Consider the following 23,839-nt stretch of genomic DNA (forward strand, 5'->3'; position numbering starts at 1 on the left):
GAGCATTTCCAGCAATACATAATTGCTAATTATGAGTTAAATAAATGAAAAATATATATGTCTGCAATCTCAAAAAGACAGAAAAATCATTTCATCTTTGCACTGTGTGTAGCTGCTTCAGCTACCCATGGCCTGTAGATGGCAGCGATGCATTGAGTATTGTAGTCTACTGCGGCCGCCACAAGGTGCAGTGAAGAGCCCTTCAGCCACTGTGTGACTAAACTTTTGGCAAGGGCTTTGCTCTCTTGGCTTATCCTCTGTGTAGCTTCAAGCTTGCTAGTGGAGCCGAAAAGGGAGTGAAAGCCAGATATTTGTGCGATAACTTCACCTATTGATGAAGGATTCAACCAATTTTTGCAGCATGACATTCTTAAGACGACATCCTTTAATAGTGAGGCCATCTTATGATTAGTTAGAAAAGTGTTTCAGAGTTCCCTTAAGGCAAGCAGAGTTTTTCACCTGCATGGTTCTAGTGCAGTAACATCACCCATGCAACAACGTAAATTTATTGTTAGGATGCTTTAAATTCTTCTTCAATGGAGTTCAGCATTTTTGACTGACGCCTAAAGCCCCAGAAGAAAGTGCACCAAATTTATAATTTCAATGGTTGTTTTGACCACATCAATGCAGTCCGATTTCACAATCACATATACCAGGAAAAAAAGAAAGAAAAGAAACAGTCACTTATGCTTCAAAATTATTTCATTTTACAAGCATGAGAGCTATATAGACCAAGCACAGAATTGGTGGTACTTGCATAATAAAGTGCAAAAAATACATCTGCACCATTCAACAAAATTTCAACAAATGCCCTCTACAAAAGACCTCAACAAAAGCGGTGTGCAATGGCACATGCAATTAAACATCACTGGTTCATTTCAGTTGTAAATAAGTGAGTGTTAATACCAACCTCAGCATGTTTTATTGTGTTTGATAGGCTTCTTATGCATGTTCTTAGTTGCATATTACAGTTCTGAGTGTGTATTTTGTCATGACTCTTCTATGCATTTTTTTTTCATCCCTCATGCTAAGTGACAGATCTCAACAAAAGTGGTGCGCAATGGTGCATGCAAGTCAGTGAGGAATACCAAAAGAATGGAGCACACCATGCCTCAGCACTCCAAAACATAGTTTGGCTCCGTGGTGACATCATAGAAGTTTGCAAACGAAATTGGCTTGCTCATCTACACAAATTCCCAAAGTCAGACAGTGGAATGCAGTCATACCCACTTATAACGAATGCAATAATTCCATGAAAAATGGCTGTTATATCAGTAGTTCATTATACCAGCACTTACCTTGAAGAACACATGAAAAGTGCGATATATTCGAAAAGTTCGAATATTATCAAATATTATATTTTTAGTATTCGTATTTGATTCGAAAAATTTATATTTGAGAATGCTCGACCATTCGGTCGAATACGAATGTTCGAATCAAACCGAATATATCGCATGGTTAATCGGATGCAAATACGGTTCTTGGCATTAGTTTCTATCTAATCTAACAATACTGGGATGATTTTGTGCTGAATTTTGTGATAATTTCGTGCTGCTAACGAAACCTCGCCTGTAAAGCAGACTTAGCCATTAAACGTCTAGACTTTGTGGAAAAGCCAGCCTTTCAGTAACAAAGAGCACGTACTTGCTGGCAGCAAGGATGCGCATTTTTATTTCTTTGTAGCGCCCTCTTCCCCCCCCCCCCTCCTCCAATTCTGATCTCATTGCTTAACAAGTGCGATGAGTGACGACTGGCAAAGGGTCAAATGCCTCCGAGTTTATGGGCATTTGATGCGGTATAATAAGGCGCACACTGGCGAGGACAGCTAGTGGGAATTACTAAATTTTCCAAGTTAACATGAGTCGAGTACACAATGTTTTAGTATAACAGCTTACTAGTCATTTTTTAGCATTGACAATGCAATTGCAATGTTCCAACATAACAAACAAACCTAACTTGCTAATAAATACATGTGCATATCATTATTCAATATTCGATTCGATTTTCAAAGCTAAGTATTCATATTCGATTTATATTCAAAATTTTGATATTTGCACACCCCTGATTAAAAGCAATGATAATGTTTTCTTTTTTAATAGAACACCCCTTTATTATGACAACTGGGCAATGGTTGCCTGCTTTTGCACTGTAGTGTGCACAACGGCCTCACCAATGCTTAGTTGATAAGTCTGTAGAAGCATGCACACCAAAGCAGAGAAACACGTGCTTCTTGGAGGAGCATGTGCTTACTGCCATTGAAAAGACACTAAAAGCCAACATTAAGTCATCGCGGCCTGTTAAAATACCATTCCAGAAGCCTCGCAGCACTTGTTTTGTGCCAAGACATAGTTCCAGAGAAAGGGGCTGTATTCCTCTAGCATAATTCAAATCACCCCCCATGAGCAAGGCAGTGAGATGCTGCATACGTTATAACTGCCCTTTACTGCTGTCAGTGAGTAAAACGATGCCGGAGAGCCAGCGCTACAGTTTCTTGGGTAAAGCACGGCCAGAAACCAAGCTGAAACATCACATGGACGCAGTATTTCCTGCTGCTTGCATTTAGGATGAGCTTTGCGAGCCAGCATGACCAGCACAGCAGTACGCTGTACAAAAACTACCAAAGCGTGAGAGCGCAGGGTCATGTGAAACCGAATCCTTTAGACCACCCGTGTTGTTGTCAAGGTAAATGTAAATTAGGTATTTTTATAAGAATAGAATAGAAGTGGACAAGTAGCCTTTCCTTCCATATTGTAATGCAATGCAATGATATTGTCATTATCAGAGGTTGAGTATTAGTGACATAATTATAATGAAGCGCCACAACATCATCAGGTTAGTACCAAAATGTCCCGAGTACTAGTGACATAATTATAATGAGGCACCACAACATCATCGGGTTAGTACTAAAATGCCCTTGTTAGAATCTCATATTGTGTCCTACATTTACCTAAATTTTTTAATTACTAAAGCTCTGTTCTCAGCAATAATTATGTCATAGAGGTTTTCGAGCATAAATCTATCACTTTAGCTTGACTTTATATACACCTTTAGTGCTTCTTTAAGGTTCACCAACATCTTTAGTTTCACATGCATAGGAGTCCTGCACACATAAAGATGTTGTGGGATGGAAATGAGCAAACGCGCAGAATGTAGAAAACCTCCTCGTGTCTCACTAGTGCATGTTAAATCTGCATGCCCAACATATGAGACAGACTTTACAGCCAATCTCACAAGAAACTGCCACTTAGTCTTACTCATCATGAGGACGTCGATTTTGTGCCACGTGAGCAGTGATAAGGTTATGATCACAAAGACCCTGCTTAAGGCTCACACGCAGAAAATGTGAACGAGAATGCAGGCAGAGGTGCAGGAGCCTCCTTCTGCTCTTCAACTTCCTCACTGCCAGTTCCACAAGACATGCTTGAATCAAACAGGCCTTGCCTCCTCCCTATTTCCCTCCCCCTCCCTTTCGAATTGATGACCAGCTGACAAAACGAATGATAAGGCTCGACTTGCGTGCACTCCTGGATGTTTTATTCTCATTGATATCTTCTTTCACTTTTTTCCATCTGTCCTGCGGAGGACATCAAGGAAAATGGCTTACCTTGAATCTTTCTAGGGTTCTAGGGAAGCATTTCAAAATGAAGCTTTCTTTATATACTCTAACAAGTTCGCTTGGCAGTTGTCTGGCGTATCTTAAGCACAGTGCACACAGTGCACACAGCACAACGCACTCACATGAAAGTCTCACACCTGGCATCTCTCAAGTATAATCCACACAACAAGTATGAAAAATTCAAGCATGAATGCCTCAATCGCTCACATGAAAGTCTGGCGTCTCTCAAGCATAGCACTAACATCGAGCAAAACGATAAGTCACTTCAATATACTCAAGCATCAAGGCATCAATCATGCAAAGCAATGCACTCATATGGAACTGTTCGTGGAAGCGCTCGCATGAAATCTCGAGGTATAAACCTGAGTGGTGGTGAGACGAGACCACTAAAGATATCTAGACAGGCCTGAAACCCTGTCATTATAAGCAAGAGACTGTTACATAAGCGGGTTTGACTTGATCTGCCACTGCATCCTTACGTTGTCACCAACTATTGTAAAATACAGTTCTTGATGCGCAGTCATCTAACAACTAACTATTGTTTCGGGAGGGCAGCCAACAATGACATGAGTCTCATCCAAGAAGGCCAGCTCTGGCGACTTGCCTGTGGCGCAACACGGCGGCAGCAGTAGAAAATCGCTCGTAGCAGTCATAGCAGCGGAATATGGGAGCTGGTGCGTGAACCTCCAATAGGTGGTCTCTGAGCCCATCTACGCCGTCTAAGGTCAGGTCACACAGGCTGCACTTCTGTGGTTGGTTCTCCTCCGACAGGAGGTGCACCTGTCAATCCAGCAGATGATGCACACAAATAAAATGCAAGATGCCCAATGATGCAAGTAAAACACATGACAATTTCAAAGTTTCTGGAGAACCACACTTGTACATTGGACAATACAGGCACTCCTGATTTTCCTTAGTATAGTTCTCAAAAGGGATACCAAGAGGAGACACAGAGTTAAGCAGGAGGAATAGTGGGTCACTGTTTTGGAACACTAAGCAGGCAAGCCGGGCCATGATGTATACGCATACACTAAATAACAAGGACCACTTGATTTTGCTCCATATTATCATGTTCCACCTCCCTTATGTACTCGCCCTGCCCGTGAACACCAAAGAGCTGCTCTACCTGGACTTGGTGAATCAGCATGTAAGCATAATGAGCAAAACGATCCTGGCACGTTTCACAAATGCTCAAAGCATGCTCCGGGTGATCTTCAGCATAGTGGTCCGTCAACTTCTGGTACCGGTGAGTGAAGAATTCACAGTGTTCACAGTTGAGCCTGTTCCATTTATTTTTGGATTCCTAAAAGAGAAGAAATATATATTTCAGAATGTAGTATTACAGTACAATAGAACTCTGTAAATCAAACTCCCCAAGAGGGACAAGATCTGTTAGAATAAGAGCTTGAACTAGAGCCTGTGAATACAGTGTACAGTGACTTCCACACCACTCTGCTCTGCTCTAGGCTCTCCCCACATTTTGTGTTAACATTACCATAACTAGCGGCAGATCGAACCTTGGCATGGCTTGTTCCCAGCATGGGACTTGGCTGGGAACAACTGAGCAGTTCGAATTATCTCTCAATCAAGAGACTTCCAATTATTGGGATTTTGCTGTGCTAGCATTACATAGCTTCATACATAGCAGTGTAAAAAAAAAGGCAATCTTTGACTAAAAAGCTACAGCAGAGATCACCTCAATAAACTAAAATACAAAGAAATTAACAGTACAAAAAGTTGACCACTTCAGGTCACTTGAAAAAAAGTAAGCTACAAGCCTAACCCCCATATTCTAGACCATTCCTCCACTCAACGCTCCACCTCAACTAAAGAAAACCGATAGCAGCGCAACTCCTCCAATGATATAGTCACTACACTTCATGGTCATCCATGGCAATTTTTGAGAAGTGCTGCATCTTCATCATTCGAGAGGTAGTGCTGTGCTCAACTTGACGGAGCGAAGAAAAAGCTTCGAGTCAAGGATTGTTTGAAAATATAGGAGTAAGTGCACCATATATGCTGGTTGAAATACTTGTGAGAATTTCATGCAGTATACTAGCACTATAGACGCACAAAAGGTCGAGATCTCAAATACAAGCAAAATGTGTTTTCATTACTCAATGTGTACCACAGTTGAAGAATTCAATACAGTAAAATCTAGTAGATATATTTTTCAAGAACCGCAGAAAAAATGTAACAGCCGGGAAATCGTGACAGTGAGAAAGGCCGCACATCGCCACAACAACATTAGAAGCAACTCTGAATAACTTGCAGTATGGTTATTAGACATCATGGAACTCATACTGTGACCAGGGATGGTGTGTGGGTGCGTGTGTAATTAAGGGACACATACAATGTTCAGTGAAAGTGGCCCCTTTGTACTTTTTATATGCTTCACCACAATATTTTGTGTATGCTTCACCTGATATCACAGTTGTATCACGGCAAAGCTGATTATAGAGAACCGGCGATTATGCATCCTTGCCGGCCCCAAAATACCTAAATGTAGACTTCAGCTAGGTTCCCAATAGGCTTCAACCGGTGCACACTTATTCGGGAGCTTTGCCAAGTCTTTGCCAACAGCTCTGTGCCCACTTTCTCTCGACAAACAAGACAACCCAACCTCAGCCAAATAGTGCTACGGTGCCGGCTGACAGCATCACCTTTGCAGAGAACAGACTGGTGGGCTAGTTGGTACTGCATAACTTGAGGCAAAGCGCAAAAAAGATGTAGGACAACAGAAGGGAGCAAAGACACAGTGCTGTGTCTTCGTTCCCTTTTGTTGTCCTATGTGCTTTTTTGCGTTTTGCCTCAAGTTTTGCTGAGAAGTCAGCGCAGCCACACGGACGCACTGCCTCCAGCTTCTTTACATTACTTCTCATACACCGAATTTGCGGCTGCAGCAGATCGCCTGCTCGTGGAATAGTGATGCTAGGACTGAAATGTGGCTTTAAATAGGTCTCTGATGCTAAAATCTTTTTTTGCGACGGTAACCTCAAGAAAGGGCAGCGTCTGCTCCTACACATATATGGTGTGATGCAAAACGTGAACAACAACGTGATAATGAAAGCCAGCTGCGTATCACTAGTAACCGACAAGATTGTCAATGATGTCTATGACGTGCTTTAGGTATGCACTGAATTCAGTAATACAATCACAAAACAGTTATGCTCGCAGAGATGTGCCTGGACGCTGACAATTGCTGTTGATTTCATTGGTAGGTGTGTGCTCATACATGGCTGCTCCTCTTTTGTGCTCATCTCCTACAGCTTAATTCAAGGGAAGCTTTATTAAAAGACTTGTTTCTAGGTTCATTGCCCTTCTGTTAAAAGAGAGTAGAGAGCCGTCAACGATGCAACGGCAAGGATCAGCAATGTCTCCCCTTTGCGAAGTCTGTCTGTTTTTGTGGATCCAAGACTCTGTGAGACTTCATTTGACATGCTACGCGAGCTAGAATTTTTAAAATGCGGTTCGTCGCTTATGGCATATCTTCCAATGCTACTTTTATTTTTAGAAGACCAGAAGGATTTACTCGCAAGAGCAACCAGTACAAAGAGTGTTATCTGGATAAAAATTTTTTTTATCAGCAGCTGTATTACATCAGTCACTGATACTTGTCTGCTTTATAGTATAATAACAAAATCAAGATTGCACAGTTTTTACATGCGACTGTACATTGTTCAGCAGTTGCCTTTCAGCCTAGCATAACTGGCCAGGTACATGCTTTGGTAGAGGACAATTAAAGAGAGTGAAGCCTTTATTCAACCAACCGCATGGCTTAAGGACGCGCACTTATAAAGAGGGTGAAGCCCTCGTAGCATGCAGTAGATGCTAACAAATTTTAACCATTATCATTCAGTGCAAGATGCATCTGCATGTATCAGAAGCTTCTTTAATGTTATTGATGGTGCTAAGAGTTGTCTGTCGTCACTGAACCTCATATATTCTGATTGTATGCACGACGCGAATTGTGTAGTACTTTTTGGAAGACACGCGGGCGCCAGCGATTAGGTACTCTGGAGCCTTCGGTGACTCATACATAAAAGCCGACGCGCTTGACCAGCTGATCAGATCCCGACAATCACCGGCTTTGCTCACCGCTATCGTTGTGCTTTGAGTGTAACTTGCTTTTATGGACACAGGTTAGCCCAATAAAAAGTCAGTTATTCACAGTTTTGCTTCCATGTTCTTGCCTGTCACTACTACATGACAATAGTTATGTTTATAAACCATACAGAGAAATGAAATACAACACAACAAGATCACTAAATGATGCACCTAAATCCTTGTTAAACCCTTCAACAAATGCTCCCACCATGGCTAATATGAAGAGTAAGTTCACAGCGATCACTGGCTGCAAGGAATGTGCGAATATTCTAAACTTTCTAAAAACGAATCGAATAATGTCCTACTCAGTCTTCGAATCTAATAGTCACTATATTATAAATGCGAATATTTTTCTACTACTTTTCAAATAATTAAAAACGTCAACTGCACCCAACTAAAAATAAAATTGAAGCAAAAGTATGGTAAATCTTCACACCCGCGGGCATAGTTTCCAAGGTAGCCATACTTTACAGGCTGTACAGTGATCATTTGCACTTACTGAAGAGTACTGTGCATGTGAAGAAACTACTTGTTTGCTCCTAATGATCCATTTGTTATTTTAATAAACGATGTTTCATAACATATTATGTAATGGCAGAAACTTGCTAACTTTAAGAATACTAGAATGTGAACATCATCTATATTAAATGTGATAACAGCTATTCATTATTTGAAAACTATTTGGAAACTATTCAATATTGGATTCGTTTCTGGCACGATTCAATTCGTATTCCGCTCGGTCTCAAAAATCACCATTCGCACAACCGTACTGGCTACTCAAGAAAATATTCGGCAAGGATTGTGTAGCCTGATGAGGAAAGTGGCAACTGACTTAAAGCATGCATAATAATTGTGGACACTGAAAGCATGCCAGCACAACAAAAATTATTCACTTGCATCTCATGTGGCTGCTTCCAGTACTGCTTGCCAGCGTGCACAATGACCCCAGCTCACCTTAAATACACTTTTCACACTACCAAAAATTGCACTGTTTGAAAAAGGCTACAAAAAGTCTGCACGCCGCAGACTGTGACTGGTTGAGAATTGTGGGCACATCAGTACACGCAAACATATTATACTTTTTCATTATGCACATAACAGCCCACTACAGTGATGACACAACATGGATAAGTGCACCAGACAAAGTATGCCTGACATGAATGAACGCATTGCCATGGCCGCTCGATGAAAACACACAGCCCAGTGAGTTTTCATCAAGCTGTGACATCACCCGCGAATGTGAAAGTATGCAACTTTCCTTGGTACATTGCAGTTATCTATGCTTGTCTTTGGTCCTTCTCGTACCACTTCCCATGAAATCAGTAGAAGCTCATGGGTGGGTTACAAAGCTTTGCATTTTCGAGGTTGTTGTGGTAAACAACAACACACCTATACTACCTACCAGTGTTTTAGGATGACAAGGTCGCACTTGCCATCGCGAAAACAACACGCATAGCCATGTATTACAGACACAAGCACGTGCTGACGCCATGGTGACCTTTAGCACTTGCAGTGCTCTGTTAAGGGAGCAATTTGTGTGGGTTTTGCAAGCAGGAACTTGAGGTTGTCTTGTCTATATGCTTGAGCAACCTCAGTCGCTTATTGCAAACTCTGATCACTTGTTGCTATGAATGAGTCGCTTGTTGCAACAAATTGGTTGCTTGTTGCAATGTACCTGTCACTTGCTGCATGCAATGATTGGTTGCTTGCTGCAACATTTGGTCAGAACGAATTGGTCGCTTGTTGAAACATACCAGTCGTTACATTTACACATTTATCGTTACGTTTAAATGCAACGTAAGATGCAGGAACATTACACAATGGGCACCTATCAAAGGGGAACACAACGCATTGGTGTCAATGGGATTTAGGTCGAGACTGCAAAATTGCAACGTAGCAGCTGGGAAAACGCAAAATCGAGAAATGTATCAATGGGGTTCCATTGTATTTGGTACCCCCAGAAATTCACTAGCAAATGAACCTACAAGCATACTGCAGTTAGTAGTGCTTCCATGGAACAAGGTGCATGCTGAAATTTTAGGTTATGCATCCTGGTTGCAAGGCAATGCCCCTTTCTTTTTTTTCACCAATAACATGCCCTGTAATCACATGACGAACAGATATACACAATCACAACAAAAGCTGGACCGCCAGATGAGTAATGTGTGCTACAAAGAAAAGGAGTAATGCAGAGTGACATACCGTAAGATAAACTTTAACATCCTTTCCTTCTGAAAAAACAAAAAGAGGGGAGCAGCGGGAGGAATGAGGAAAGTTTCAGGCATCATAGTGCTTCAAAAATCTTTTTCAATGAATGTCATGAGCAAATGCACTGGTCCGGTAGAGCTTACTGTGTCAGAATGCACATATGAAAGCTAGATTTAATGACAGACCAGGGAAACAATCAAGCAGTTCTAAAAAAGCACTTACAAAAGATGCACTCTAGAACAGTTGCCTTACTATTTAAGTGAAAAGCCTTTTACTTAGCCAGCACAAGCTGAAGTAGCCTTACTGCTGACAATATGTAGCACCTTGCTCTATGATAAGCAGGCATTAAGTATAAAAACCATTTTCTCCACCCAGCCCCACACACAGTGTTTTCATAAATGCATAAGCACATAAGTTTTCATAAGCACGTGCTTTCACATATGAGCCAAAATCGATTGATTCATTGATCCATTTTAAGAATTCAATGTTTCAAAGCAACAAACGGTATGGATGATGTCATAGTGAGGGCTCCGGTTTATTTTGACCATTCACGGTGTTTTAATGCACCCAAAGTACTGCACATAAGCGCCTTTGCATTCTACCCCCATTGAAGCACAGCCACCATGGCTGGGAATCAAGCCTGCAACCTCATGCTCAGCAGCTGAGCACTATAGCTACTGAGCTATCCTGGCAGGTGATAAGCCAAGAACGCATTTATAGAAAAGTACATGCAAAGCTCTCCCTTCTGATTTGCACATGCAACTGGCTCAAGGTAGAAGTTGGCATCACTAGCATGTGCCAGTGCAGAACTGCTACCGATGTAAGCTGATCATAAAGGGGGGCAAAACATACATGACGCCCCCCCCCCCCCCCATCTACTGCCTCTGCATTATCTTCATAGCTACAGCTGGAGTTCTTATGAGCAACCATTGGCTCCTTTTATCCTTAATAGACAGTTTTAGCTTGGCATTTACCTGTCCTCTCCACTCATACCTGTATGACTCAACAAATTGCAGATGCATACAGCACTCATGCCGGCAGCAGAAAGCAGAATGCTGCATTTACTCCACCAGCGCCTCTATTTTTTTAATGCCAGCCAGATGTGGATAATTTTACCATTCACCACCCTCTCCCATCATCCTTTCCTACTCTCCCCTGTCGGCTAGCGTTCACGCCTGCTTTACAGCCGTGGGGGAGAGTACCATCTAGGTGGCGCCTCACAGCGGAAGTTGGAGGAAGACTGACAGACGCGTAATAACCGGACACCTGACAGATGCAGGGACAGAACGTCTACAACTTCTCATCCGGACAGACAGCGGCGTGCGCTCAGAGGCCCACGTTACGCAAGCAGGCGTAGCTAAATTAGTCATACCATCTGGGTAGCGTCGCATTGCGGCAACTCACTGAACTAAGGCACACCAACGCCTCCCATTGAGGAGTGAGCGACTGCACTGGCATTGAAAAAATAGAAGAGGCATTGGCTCCATTGCAAAGACAATTGAGTGGAGTGTGACAGCACATCCATTTGGTTTCTTTCTCATTTTGCAGTGAACCCACTATGCACTGCCATCAAAAATGTGAACTCAATGCCGTTCTCTGCAGTGCCTGAGCCCATGAAATATGAGCGGAGCGAACTGTAAGCGATGCACAGCTGAAACTGTCAAATATATGTCCTATAGTTAAACTACCTTTATTTCTCTGAAATGTAAATGCAGGATAGGTAATAGCAGATGTGAAGAGCACCTTTTCAGGCCAAATAAAATGATAGCAAAACCCACTACACTTACTGCGCATGCAGATGGACCGGTGCTTGTAGAATACGGTATCAACAAAGAACCGTTTCGGGCAGTGGGGGCATTTGAGGGGTGCATTGGTAATGTGCTTGCGCCTCAAGTGGACCTGCAAAGCTGCCTGCAAGAAGCATGCATTTTTAGACCCTTCACACTGCAAACCTGTTTTGAAGTGTCTGAAAAGTATATCACAATGTTTGCCTACAAAGCCGACATTCTGACATAAAATGGCTAACCTAAGAGGGCAAGATAATTAGTCTTTAACCCTTTCGCTGTCGGACGTTTCTGGCCGTGACGCACCCCCAGTGTCGGCTTGGTTTCAGGGAACGAGCATAACAGGGAATGAACATAGCAATTTATTTTTGATTATGATTGGTATACAAATAACATAGTCAATGCAATATGCACATTTCAGTGTTCTGCAGCTGTTGTTAGTAAACATCATCATCATCATCAGCCTGACTATAAAATCCGTTCAACATCCGAATCTGACGATGCGGAACCCTCTTCCTCTCATGCGACTTTGTCCGAGTCCGAATCCGAGCTCGGCTCGTATTCTGAATCGGAATTCAGCCACCGCTCCCATGAGCAGACGAAGGTCCCGCGCGCCTAGCCATCCGAAAGTAACCGCGCGCAGGGAGGATGCGCTTTCAGTCGCCCGCGCAACGGAGAGAAATGTGACGTTGCGTGATCAAGAAGACAGAGGGAGATGGAAAAAGGCTAAACAAAGTTCGAAGGGCTTTACGTTTACTGCTGCAAGTCGGAAGCGAGGGTGCGGCGAGAGAGCGAAAGCAGCAATCGAGTCACCCTTTTTGGAGAAGCAACGGCACGTGCGCCTGAACTTGACGCGCCGTAGCAGGCACACCAACAGAAGAAAAATAAAAACCTTCAAACCAGCGGAGATTACAGAACAACCCTTGAACCCATAACCACACGCGCGCGACGCATGATCCAGCGAACGCGGAGCCACCGCGCCACTCAGCAAGGAGAAAGTGGGGAGTGGCAGTCGCACCGTACTCTTCAATACATGGACTAACACAGGTCGGAGCGAATATACGAACTTGTAGAAAGAGTCAACAGATGGCATGGCCAATCCAGGAGCGCCTGCTTTGCGCTCAGGCGCGAAATTTTGAACACACGATAGAGAACGTACCGGTACGTCAGTGACACCGTGGGGGGGAAGCGCGATGACGTACCGGTACGTCGGTGACAGCGAAAGGGTTAATTATTCTATGTAGTTGGTGATGTTTATTATTTCTTAAGTTCTTAGTGAGTTGTACAGAACTCGGTGCAGCCTCATGTGGCTTGACCTGTCCAGCTCCAGTAAAATTGAACAGAATAAGGGCTATTACAATGAGTCAAATTGGTGAGCAGTGCAAGGAAAAGCACAAGCTAACTCTTAAAAACCAGTCAAAAAGAGGAAGTATGAACTGAGCAAGAAATTTTAAGGTATCGATCAAGGCAACAGACTGCTGGTGACAGTCTCCAAAATGAGAGTGAAAATTAGCTGTCTTTTCTTCTACTTTCACTATTTACCACAAGCACAAAGATGCAGCTTAGCTTAAGACAAGAGGTGCAATAAAAAGTAGCACGATTCGAGACAGGCACAACAGCCAAAACCAAAGGGTATGAACATAGTGAAACGTACCTGTGAAAAGCAAAATCGTGGGCAGTGCGGGCATGGCAAACGAGGTCGACGAGCACGGATGGCTCCCAGCAACTCATGCCCACTTCCAGTTTTCTTCCCAAACAAAATGGTAGGTGCATTGGCAGATTCACCAGCTGTCCCACTTCCAGTGTCACCAGTGTCAGCCACTTCGAGGTGGCTTGTACTGTGGTCATGAAGGCTTTCGGCAATGACGCTACAAATTGTTGCATCGACAGAAGTAGCCTCAGGAGGTGACAATGAAACAGGATTGAAGAATGCGGCCGGCAGTGTCTCAAGTCGCTGCATTGGTTCTACCCGGGGACCTGGGCTACACGCATTCCTTTCCACATGCTTGGCAAGTAGCTCCTGTGAGAAAGCCAGAATTGGAAAATGAACACATGCTCAAAGATTGTAAGTACAGATAAACTGCTGCAAACCATCCATTTCATTAGAACAGGCTTCAGCCAGTGTTAGAGAAATAGACATTCCAAAAAAAAAATAATAATAACTGGAAGAGTTGTCTTTTGGACAGGTAAGGCCAGATAACAGTAGAAGAAAAGCTGGAAAATGTCATTAAAAAAAAAGGCCAAAAAAAAAGGCCACAGCAATACCTCAAATCCCTGGCCACAATGCCAGCTTACACTTCTGCCACTTCATTCACGTATGCCATTGCTCTGAAGTACAAGTGCAGCAAAACTACAGTAGAGTGCAACACAAGTTTTTCAAATGCATTCTTCATCACACTCAAAGTTCCCTGTTCCCTTCTATCAAATCCCAGCGCACCTATTACAATTAACTTCCGTTAATTCAATCTTGATGGGACTGATGGCATTTATCGAATTATTCAGGAGGTCGAATTATACAAGCAGCAGAAAAAAGAACACCAAGACACATTACTGATTAATTTGCTAGTACGTAGTAGTAGCCTGATTCTAACATGCTCCTGAATCAAACAGGCATCCTCTTTCTATGTGCCCAAAGCAGAAAACTAACGTAGAAATGACATTAAAGCTCCTAAACACGGTATAAATCTAACGCACATCAAATTTTTTAGCAAGAAAAATGTATTGCACAATGGCAGATGCTTTCCTCAAATCAGCTTCACCGTAATGCATTCGTGTTAGCTTATAAATGCCATGAAGGCGGTTTTGGTTTTGTATCCGATTGGGCCATGCAAATAGTGTTGCCCATTTTTCCTGAAAAGAAAAAGTGTGTGTTAAAGGTGGGTAAATACCATAATAAAACATTGTGAGCTGTGTTTACTGCTTGAAGTCTTCCTAGGCCAGGCCAAAAATATGAATTTTTGACGGAAGATGACACATGTCCAAAGCATTCCTTATCTCTCAATCTCCACTGTGACATACACTGAAAGGAGTTGCTACTGGGGTCACCATAGAATCCAGTCAAGTGCATGCTGACTGGTCAAGTTCGAATTATCTTGAGAAAGTCAATTTTGGGATTAAAGTAAAGAAAATTTGCGCCCATAGAAATGCACGGGCGCCAGCTGAGACCCCGATTCAGGATCGAATTGAAACATTGAATTAAATGCAGTCGAATTAATGGAAGTCTACAGTATTTACAAGTTGCACCCATTTCACATAGTCAGCATAAGAGACTATAAGAGGAATCGTAGCTCATAGTGCATACAATTTGTAATATCTTCCACTTCTAATTGCCATCATTATCCTTTCTTTCTTTCTTTTTTTACCTGTTCCTTCCCTCCAAGTAGAGTAGCAAGCAAGTTTCCTCTCTCTCTCTATTATTCAATGTACCACCTTCAACACAATTAAGGAATCTAAGGCACAGATTTTCTTACTTTTCATGCCTTCCATAATAAATTACAACATATTCTCCCTTTGCTTAAAAGAAATGACCTTATGGCACACATGATAGGGGGCACTGACACAATTAAACATGACAAGTATTTTGTACCTCTACAAACAAATGAACCAGTTATCTATAAGCAAAACAGCACCACCTTTGAGAGGAAGGACTTCCTGCATACACTGCAGTGGAATCCATTTTGAACATGAAGGCACAGGTGCTTGTTGAGAGTGGATTCGCTCTTGAAGACACGGCGGCACAGTATGCATGACTGTGCAGTTCCTCCATGATTAACTTCATGATGTGATGATTGATCTCTGCACAAATGATCCGTGAAATAAAAAATAGGTCATTGCTTTCTCTATATTATTAGTTCAGAATTTAATACACCAATAATTAAAGCACAAATTATTGCAATCGGTTTTAATAATGTATCACCAAAAACTTCAATTTCATTTGCAAGAAGAGTGACTGATGGATTGTCTACCAAAGCTACACTGAGGCTATGAGAGAGAGACTGCAGTGAAGGGCTGCAGTTTTAATTCCAAGCTGTTTCTACTATATCAATCAATTTTAAAATTCCAAATGTATTGCATGACACTTGGTACATTTCCAACATCGTTACTAGAGGTTGTAAACTCTCAGCAACTTATTCAAGTGCTTCACGTGCAATTTCAAAATGCCGTTTTGTTAGTGGTACGTGAGTTCTACTCACTATATGTCCCACATTAAGCCTGCGCATGCATACACACCAGGCCTACCTTGAAGAGCTTATGAATCCGCAGTAATAACAGTCACGGCAATCCCCAGCCTTCTGGATGGGTGTGATGTCTCCACAGAGCTCGGGTACTGAAAATATACATAGTAACTTATTATGACCAAACGACAACAAAAAGAGATGGCTTGTACGTCATTTGAGGGAGTAGGTTGGAACACTATTAGCATAGCGAAGCGTTGCACCTTACTTTAAACCACTTATCTCCAGCTACAGTGTGGAACCATGCGCTGGTATACTCATGTTTGACGTCCTGTGCAAGCCGTCTGTGAGAGTTTCGATGTCAACAAACTAAGCATGGTTTTCCTTGTATGGCAGATCATGGTAGCTGTAAACAAAATTAGCAGGTGTCAGGACTGCACTAGCTGCTGGGGCGTGGGCCTAGGGATCTACAACAACCACAGAATGCGTCCCAAGTGCCTAGGTCCTGCGTCTATGGTAGACACTCATCACCTTCTGTGGCTGTGTTCTGGTACTCAGGATATTAAGCACAAGATGCTCACTGAGACCAAGCTCAAGCCTAACGTTGTAGAGGACTATACTATTTAGATAACAGACAACAAATGTGCAAACTGGTTGCTTGCAGTAACTGCATCACATAGGGCTACATGTTTACTTGAAGCTCCTTTTTTGTCAATTCTTCAAAAATCCCCTCAAATAATCATGAAAAAATTAATTTCGTAAACGAATAATAGATGGTATAGAAATAACAACATTCAAGTCTTTCTTTATTCTAATATCTATCATCAGGCATATATAGCTAAGCCCAATATAACAAACTTCTATATAACAAAATCCTCAATATAACAAAGTATCCTACTTTTCATAATCTCTTGTCTATAGAACACCATGTATTTAGAACCTTAATATAACAAAGTGTGTTTGTATGCGATTTCAACATAACGAAATTTCGCTTCTGCAGCAAAGGAATGCTGAGACAGTAAATGGAAACTTCCGCAGACATAGACGATGAAATGATGAATTACAAGCGGCTGCTAGAGAACGCATCTCTCAAATAGCGTGCGACGCAACAAGAGCGACCGCCGAAGTCAAGCCGCATCATGGTCAGTGTAAAGTCCAAGTGCAATAAGATCTTATCGCACCCCGCGCATTTTGTGCTTTAGGAGCGAGTGAAAGTGTGCGACGGTGAGAAAGAAAGATGGTGGCTTCACACCCAAGTGCTGCCTCCCCGAGCGAGCAAAGGGAAAGAGGGGAAGGGGAGCGAGCTCGCGGCAACACGATCAAGCGCACGAGAAGGACGGTGCGGGGCAGGTAAGTGGGCAGGTAAGTGATAGCGTCATCCCAGTGCGGGCGACGCTATCAAATACGGGGGCAGAGTACATGCGAAGGCGCGGCTGGCTTCGCTCAATTCATACCGCCTATGTGAAGATGTCGACATGGCATGACACTGTATCATTCATCGCTGACTCCCAAATTCAACAAAATTATTTTCTCAAGTTTTCTATTTTACATTGCCCGATAATTCGGAAAATTCTGGAGCCCCTTTCCATGCAAGAAAAATCGATCGGCAACTGTACTTATTTGCATAAAAGTTTGAATTTCAATACAACAAAATTTCGATATAACGAAGCAAATTGTCTACTTTTCCTATTTCGCTATATCGAAGTTTAACTGTATATGTGAAGACATCTGAAAGAGGCTGTGAATGTGGCCAACCAAGAAAACTTATTTTGCAGCACCAATGACAAAGCCACACCGTAACAATATTGTGCACCAGAAGCAAGCATGAGACATCACACACATGGGTTATGACGATTAACTAAGTTCATGTTCTTGTGCTATCACAAGAAAGGAATGCAACTATGTCGATTGTCCTGATTAGTATGTGTGGTAGAAAACAGGTACAAGAGTGTTACCACCAGTCTCGTATGGAGATAAGAATCCCATTCCTATCACCAATACCAGCAGGTGAAGCATTCTGCTCCAAGACTACCCTTGCATGGGCACATCCGATGAGCAAGCAGGAATAAACGTGCTGTTTAGAAATCTAAGTTTCAGAAGAACACCAGGATATTTATAGGACATTGCAAAATCCTCCTGCTGTGTAAATACTCTACCCTTCACCACATAGGAAAAAAATAAATAACAGGGAGTGTCATGCAACAACCTTGAAGCCCATAGCCACAACAAATAAAACGGAGCAATCATGGGGAAACGCACCGAAGCCACTTGGGAAGCAGCAATTTGTAGTCACCCAACCTAGCTGTGCTGGGATCATCATCTGCTCTGCTTGGAAATAGCAACAGGAAGTTAATCGTGTGGACACTGCAAATTTAGTGTTGCCATTGCAACGACAACAGTGCTTTCAAGTACTGAGGCCAGGTACTTAAAGGGGTCTTGAACCACCACAGAGGCTTGATGAAAAAACATAGTCCATGCATAGCACATGCTGCTGTGAACATCTCAGCCAAGTTTTGCAGTCATGTGTGGTGTGTGGCTCTTGCAAGCGGAGTGCGAAGTAACCTTTCTTTCAAACAGTCCATTTTCAACAGAAGCCTGCTCCTCACTCTTTTCTGGACGCTTTGTTTTCTAATATAGCAGCTTCCGATATGCAGTTGCTATTGGCCAATAGCTGACACCAATCAAGAAGGGTGTTTAGATCAGTGCACTTCCTACTGTTACTGTGTCTATTTATGGCCTAAATGTAATAAACAAGTTGAAGTAAGCAAAAACTTGCTTTTGAATTTTGATAATAATTACGTACTTCCAGAAGAAGCCAGCTATTGTCTGCTCAAGCTGAGCCGTGGCTGCCCACATTGGGATTAAACTTTGGCCAACCTGCTGATCGGTGTCGTAGCCATCGGGTCTCACTAATTTTGGCTAGTTTTCAGCACTCAATTAGCCTCAAACCACGAGAAACTTAAGGTCAGACCACAAGCACGCTTGCCAGTGCGCACTCACTCATGGCTGCTCCTACGCCTTGGCAGACTTCACTTCGTATTGAGCTATTGATAGCAATTCAAAATGCACAAATTGGACGTGGCTACTATCTGTTGATCAAGCTGGTGCAGGACAAAGCTGGTCCGCACCAAGCAGAAGGGCCACACTGGGGCATATGAGTGCAAACACACATCCAAGACCTGTCGTGCACAAAGAAAATGCTGTGCATACGCACTACAGTTGCATGTGGCTGTGGTCTGCTACACAGCATAGACACAGCGGCCACTGTGGGGTACCGCGACAAGTCTGCTGGCTGAGCACACTGCGGCTTGCTGAGGACAACCGCACTTGGCTTATGTTTGGCTAAAGCCTCTGAAACTTTGTTTCGAAGGCTTTACGTTTGACACATTGTAGGTGTCAAAATCAGAAGTAGTGTAATCTACATTAACATTCAAAATCAGATTTGAACTGTGTGCCACAGTGACGTTTGTGACAGCGACAGCGTTGTGGGCATGCCCCGCTCCACCATAGCCTTCGCAGTGCAAGGCACTGAAGAAGGAGTTGAAGCACCGCAAAGGGGGTGTTTTATTGCCAACAACTCCACTTCTGCTGAACGCACTGAAGTACTTTTTGAGGTAAAGTATTTTTCAAATAGACTACTTTGCCTTCAAATGCATTTCTTTACTTAGACAAGAAGTAGTTCACAGCCCTTCTAAGACATTAAATGCAGCAAGCAAAAAGTCAGTGGCATGGCTGGAAAAGCAGCAGCAACTTCAGCAAACAGCAGCCCGCAAATTTACCACAAGCCAAGCCACGTATGGCATGCTATTCCCAGGATTCAACGCGCAATGTGTGCATTTCTCACGATTCCTCAAGCAGAGAGAGAACAGCATCAGAACAGTTTGCCTTGTGAAGACTGACTGCCTGAAATCATGCTCTTTGTAGTTTGTTTTTCTCTACATGCTCTTCAGCAATACCCACCCGAACTTCCATTCGACCAGTGTACATCACAGTAATGCCCTTTCCATCTACTTCCAGACATGTGAACACAGCTCATAATTCTAAGTGTGAAATCTCTAAACTCTCATACTTAAACCTTGACAAACTAACAATTTATTGGATAAGAAACATTTTGTCTTTTCGAAAGCAGTCCACTGTCATTGACCAATACTCTTCCCCTTTCAGTAACGTAGCATCAGGCGTACCTCAGGGAAGTATCCTTGGACCCTTACTCTTCCTGATTTTCATCAATGACTTGCTATCTAACATTAAGTCCAATGTTCGACTATTCGCAGATGACTGCATTATCTACCGTCAAATCCACTCCCCCGCTGATCATATCGCTCTTCAACATGACCTTCAATGTGTCACTAACTGATGTTTGGATTGGCAAATGACCCTGAATACTAACAAATGCAATCTAATGACGTTTAGTTGCAAAATATCCTACTCTATTTTCAGTTACTCACTTGGCAATAGTATCGTTGCTCGCACATCTTCATACAAATACCTTGGCATTATTCTAACGCCTAGCCTTTCATGGTGATTCCACATTGAGAAAATAACAGCTAAAGCATCGCGCACTCCCGGATATCTAAATCGTAACCTTCGTAGCGCTCCTTCCCTCACCAGAAAGATAGCCTACCAAACATTAGTGCAACCCCAGCTCGAATTCGCAGCTTCTATATGGTCACCTCGTCAGGCATATCTAATCCATCTTCTCAAGTCGATCCAAAACCGCGCTGCACGTTTCATTGTCAGAGATTACAGCCCATTTTCGAGCATAACTACATCAAGTTGTCGTTTTCGCTTTCATCTTTGGAATCACGCAGGAATATAGCATTACTCTGTCTTCTGCATACAATCATGCATAATGTATGCCAATCTACTTCACCACTCGTTCGTCCCTCTCGCACATCTAGATGCCTGCATTATCATCTGTTTCCAACACAACTTCGGTCACACCAATGCATTCAACTGCTCAGCTTTGCCATGTGCGATTGCGCTGTGGAATGGTCTTCCTGATAACATTGCTGACATTAACGACCCATTAACCTTCAGGCAAAAAATCAGTGCAATATTTGCCTAGTACTTAGCTAAAAACAAGTATCTGTTTTAGTTTTGTTGCTCTTAACTTCATTGTTGTGTATTATGTAAGCATTTGTTCTAAGGTTGCTTGCTCTACTGTATACTGAAAAGCTAACAACTGTTAGCTTACCTTCCTTTATTTTTATCTTTATTTATTTCGCTTTCTTTGTTTATTATTTGATGCTCGTTCTGTTCATATTTATGTAACAAAAAAACATGTTTTTGCTCCACAATTGTTATCTGTACCGCCCCCCTCACGCAATACACCTTCTGGAGCCTGTGAGGTATATGAAATGAAATGAAATCTTCCTTCAGGGCTCGGATCTCTTGGTGGCACATGTACCTGCCACCATGTTGGATGTCATAAGTGCAAGTAACAGTCACAATGTGGCATAAGGACTAACTCAATATAACCAAAGGCAATACAATGCAGACACACCTTCTCTTTGAATATGAAGTCTGCGGTGCTCCTGCTCTGTCAATACCTGTAAAGAAAATGCTTTTTTGTTGACTGCTTCTGTTGCACTGGGCGATACTGCTACTATAGAACTTTGTACTTACACCAGATTCAAAAGAATGTCTGAGGTTGCAAGGGAAACTCGTGCCACCTGTCCACAATAACAAAATAATGAGGAGCCAGAGTGAATATTTCAATGCTAGAGAATTCAAGCTGTATGCCGCATTAAAATTCAGCACACAGCCTTTAGGCATAACAGTTGCAACACAAAAACTTTGACAATAGCGGTAGACAGGCTACGCAAAGCCAATTATGCAAACAACAACAACACCCACCACAGACCATGCACAATCAATTGCAAACAGCCACTGTGAATAACCTTAGCACATCCATTTTGCCACTGTGCTTTACTTGCAGCAGTAAGGTTACTTCATCTTTCTATATCTTATTTAAGCAAAAGATAATACTTACCATTTTCATCAGACCCATATCGCACATAAATCTTTCCATCACAGAATTCCTGTAAACATATGAAAATGACATGTTATGTTAAGCTTTATTTAATGCAAATACAATCATGAGTGCAGTTGAATCCCACTAACACACTTCCCATTAATTTTCTCCAGTTGTAACTTCGCTGAAGCCACTTAGAGCCCCCACACCTCTGGCTGAAGCCCAGCATCTTAGAGCTAACAATGCACTTCAGTGCATTTCCCAGCGTCACTTTCGTTATACTGCCCCTTGGAAAATGTATCGGAGGTACTCTACTGTGTGCTTGAAGTAGGATAAACAAGTGAGCAGACTGATCTGATTATAGTGTTCCCTCCTTGAACTTGCGAGGGGGCAGTTTTGAGAATTGTTATGCAGATGGCGACACTTGAAGATGCTCCATGCCAGCCACCAGATATGGCACGTTCCTTTCACTGCTGTGCCGCCAAGTGCAGTCACAGCATCCACCCCATCTGCCGTCCGCTTCAGCTTTGCTGTACGTTGCTTGTTGCACATCAGTGTGCATAAATATTTCTCATCTGCTTCGGCTCAAGCTGCTGATGCTCATGTGTTGTCGTTTGCTTGACACAACGATCAGAAAGTGTAACAGTTCAAGAATTTGCTAATCCACCATCGAAAGAGCTTAACAACCTAAATCCATTACATGCGCCATGAGAATCACCTTCGAATTCAACAAAAGACAGGAAAACCAACATGCCCCAGCTGAAGACTAAAAATCATGACTGAAACAATACAGCATACATCAACAACTGCTTGAGACCAGTCTATATCAAATTAAAGGGATTGATTTAAGTCTGCAATATTTATCAAACAACCGACATGTTCTTTTCTTGTGTTTGCTTGTTGCTTGCTGTGCAGCACCCTTTCAGTGGCATAAGAGCCACTTCTCAAGCTGGATGCTTAATAGCCAATTTTGATGGTACGTGGCATGCTGTATTTGTGATAACAGTCTGCACAAGAGGAGGAAGGGAGAAGCACTAGAGAAGACCTGTTGTGGAGAGGGTGAGCGGCAGAGGCAGAGCACAGTGGTGTGCTGCATGCACTGAGGGCAAGAGAACCAAGCAAATGCATTGGCGAGTGCTCTGTATGTTTTACTCCATGGCTGTGCGACATTTGCAGCAGTAAAACGCTGTGCACACACTTACCGTGTAGGTCTGGTTGTGGCATGTTTTTCTCACAACTGGTATTGCCGAACCTGAACTGGCACCTGAAGCAGCACAAGAGGTTGAAGTTTTGTAATACAAGCCATTACGAATTCCATACTGGTCAGCTGATCCACCATATCTATTGCATTTGTCTATTTTAACAGCAAGAACAAATAGTCTTGGTTTGCAGTGCATATATCCCACCAGTATTCAGTTCCCACCTGGCTGGTGGAAACCAGCCCAACCAGTTCTTCCCTCACAGTCAGCTGCCAGTTCAACCCTCCCATGGCATAGCTATTTGCCAGTTTTTAATATCTCCCTTAATCGGTAAATCATAAGGTGCATTGCAAGCGCCATGTTGAGCATTCAAACATAGCCGACAACTGAATTGTCACTAGCGAATCCATTGCTAATTTTTAAACTTTCCTTAAATCATCACGTATTTTGTCTTAAAGGCTTTTGCATAATGCTGTATTGTTCATATGCTACTAATACGCCTTATGAATAGATAATCTGCAACAACAACAGCACGAAGATTTTAAAAGTATACCAAATATTCTATAAGGGTTTTTAATAAATTTCAGTCATGCAACATATGTACTCAGCACGTCGCAACTTTATTTTGTTTTCATTAAGTTTGCATTTTTGCAGAGCACTTTTTATTTTACAACGGTCAGAGAAGCGTGTGTGAAGTGGGAAGTGCCGGAGGAAAAATAAATTAAGCCTCCAAAATAGTATGGCACAGCTTGAATAACGGAGTGTCATCAGCC

The 23,839-nt window shown here is 42.5% G+C and overlaps 1 protein-coding gene across 2 annotated transcripts in view; it reads right to left on the reverse strand.

Moving 5' to 3' along the window:
- LOC126536888 (uncharacterized) overlaps nt 1-23,839 on the reverse strand; it is a 47,406-nt gene that overhangs the window by 22,435 nt on the left and 1,132 nt on the right. Inside the window, exons 4-14 of one of the 2 annotated variants that reach the window (XM_055073574.1) lie at nt 23,070-23,131; nt 21,886-21,934; nt 21,519-21,565; nt 21,397-21,442; nt 15,955-16,042; nt 15,348-15,510; nt 13,370-13,735; nt 11,719-11,842; nt 9,926-9,951; nt 4,743-4,919; nt 4,221-4,396 (exon numbers count right to left, since the gene is read on the reverse strand). In XM_055073574.1, the coding sequence (XP_054929549.1) occupies nt 4,221-4,396; nt 4,743-4,919; nt 9,926-9,951; nt 11,719-11,842; nt 13,370-13,735; nt 15,348-15,510; nt 15,955-16,042; nt 21,397-21,442; nt 21,519-21,565; nt 21,886-21,934; nt 23,070-23,131 (1,324 nt within the window). Of the gene's footprint in view, nt 1-4,220; nt 4,397-4,742; nt 4,920-9,925; nt 9,955-11,718; nt 11,843-13,369; nt 13,736-15,347; nt 15,511-15,954; nt 16,043-21,396; nt 21,443-21,518; nt 21,566-21,885; nt 21,935-23,069; nt 23,132-23,839 lie in introns of both variants that reach the window. The other variant, XM_050183930.3, reaches the window with a different exon arrangement.

This window comes from Dermacentor andersoni, chromosome 4 (genome assembly GCF_023375885.2).
Source record: "Dermacentor andersoni chromosome 4, qqDerAnde1_hic_scaffold, whole genome shotgun sequence".
Taxonomy (NCBI): domain Eukaryota; kingdom Metazoa; phylum Arthropoda; class Arachnida; order Ixodida; family Ixodidae; genus Dermacentor; species Dermacentor andersoni.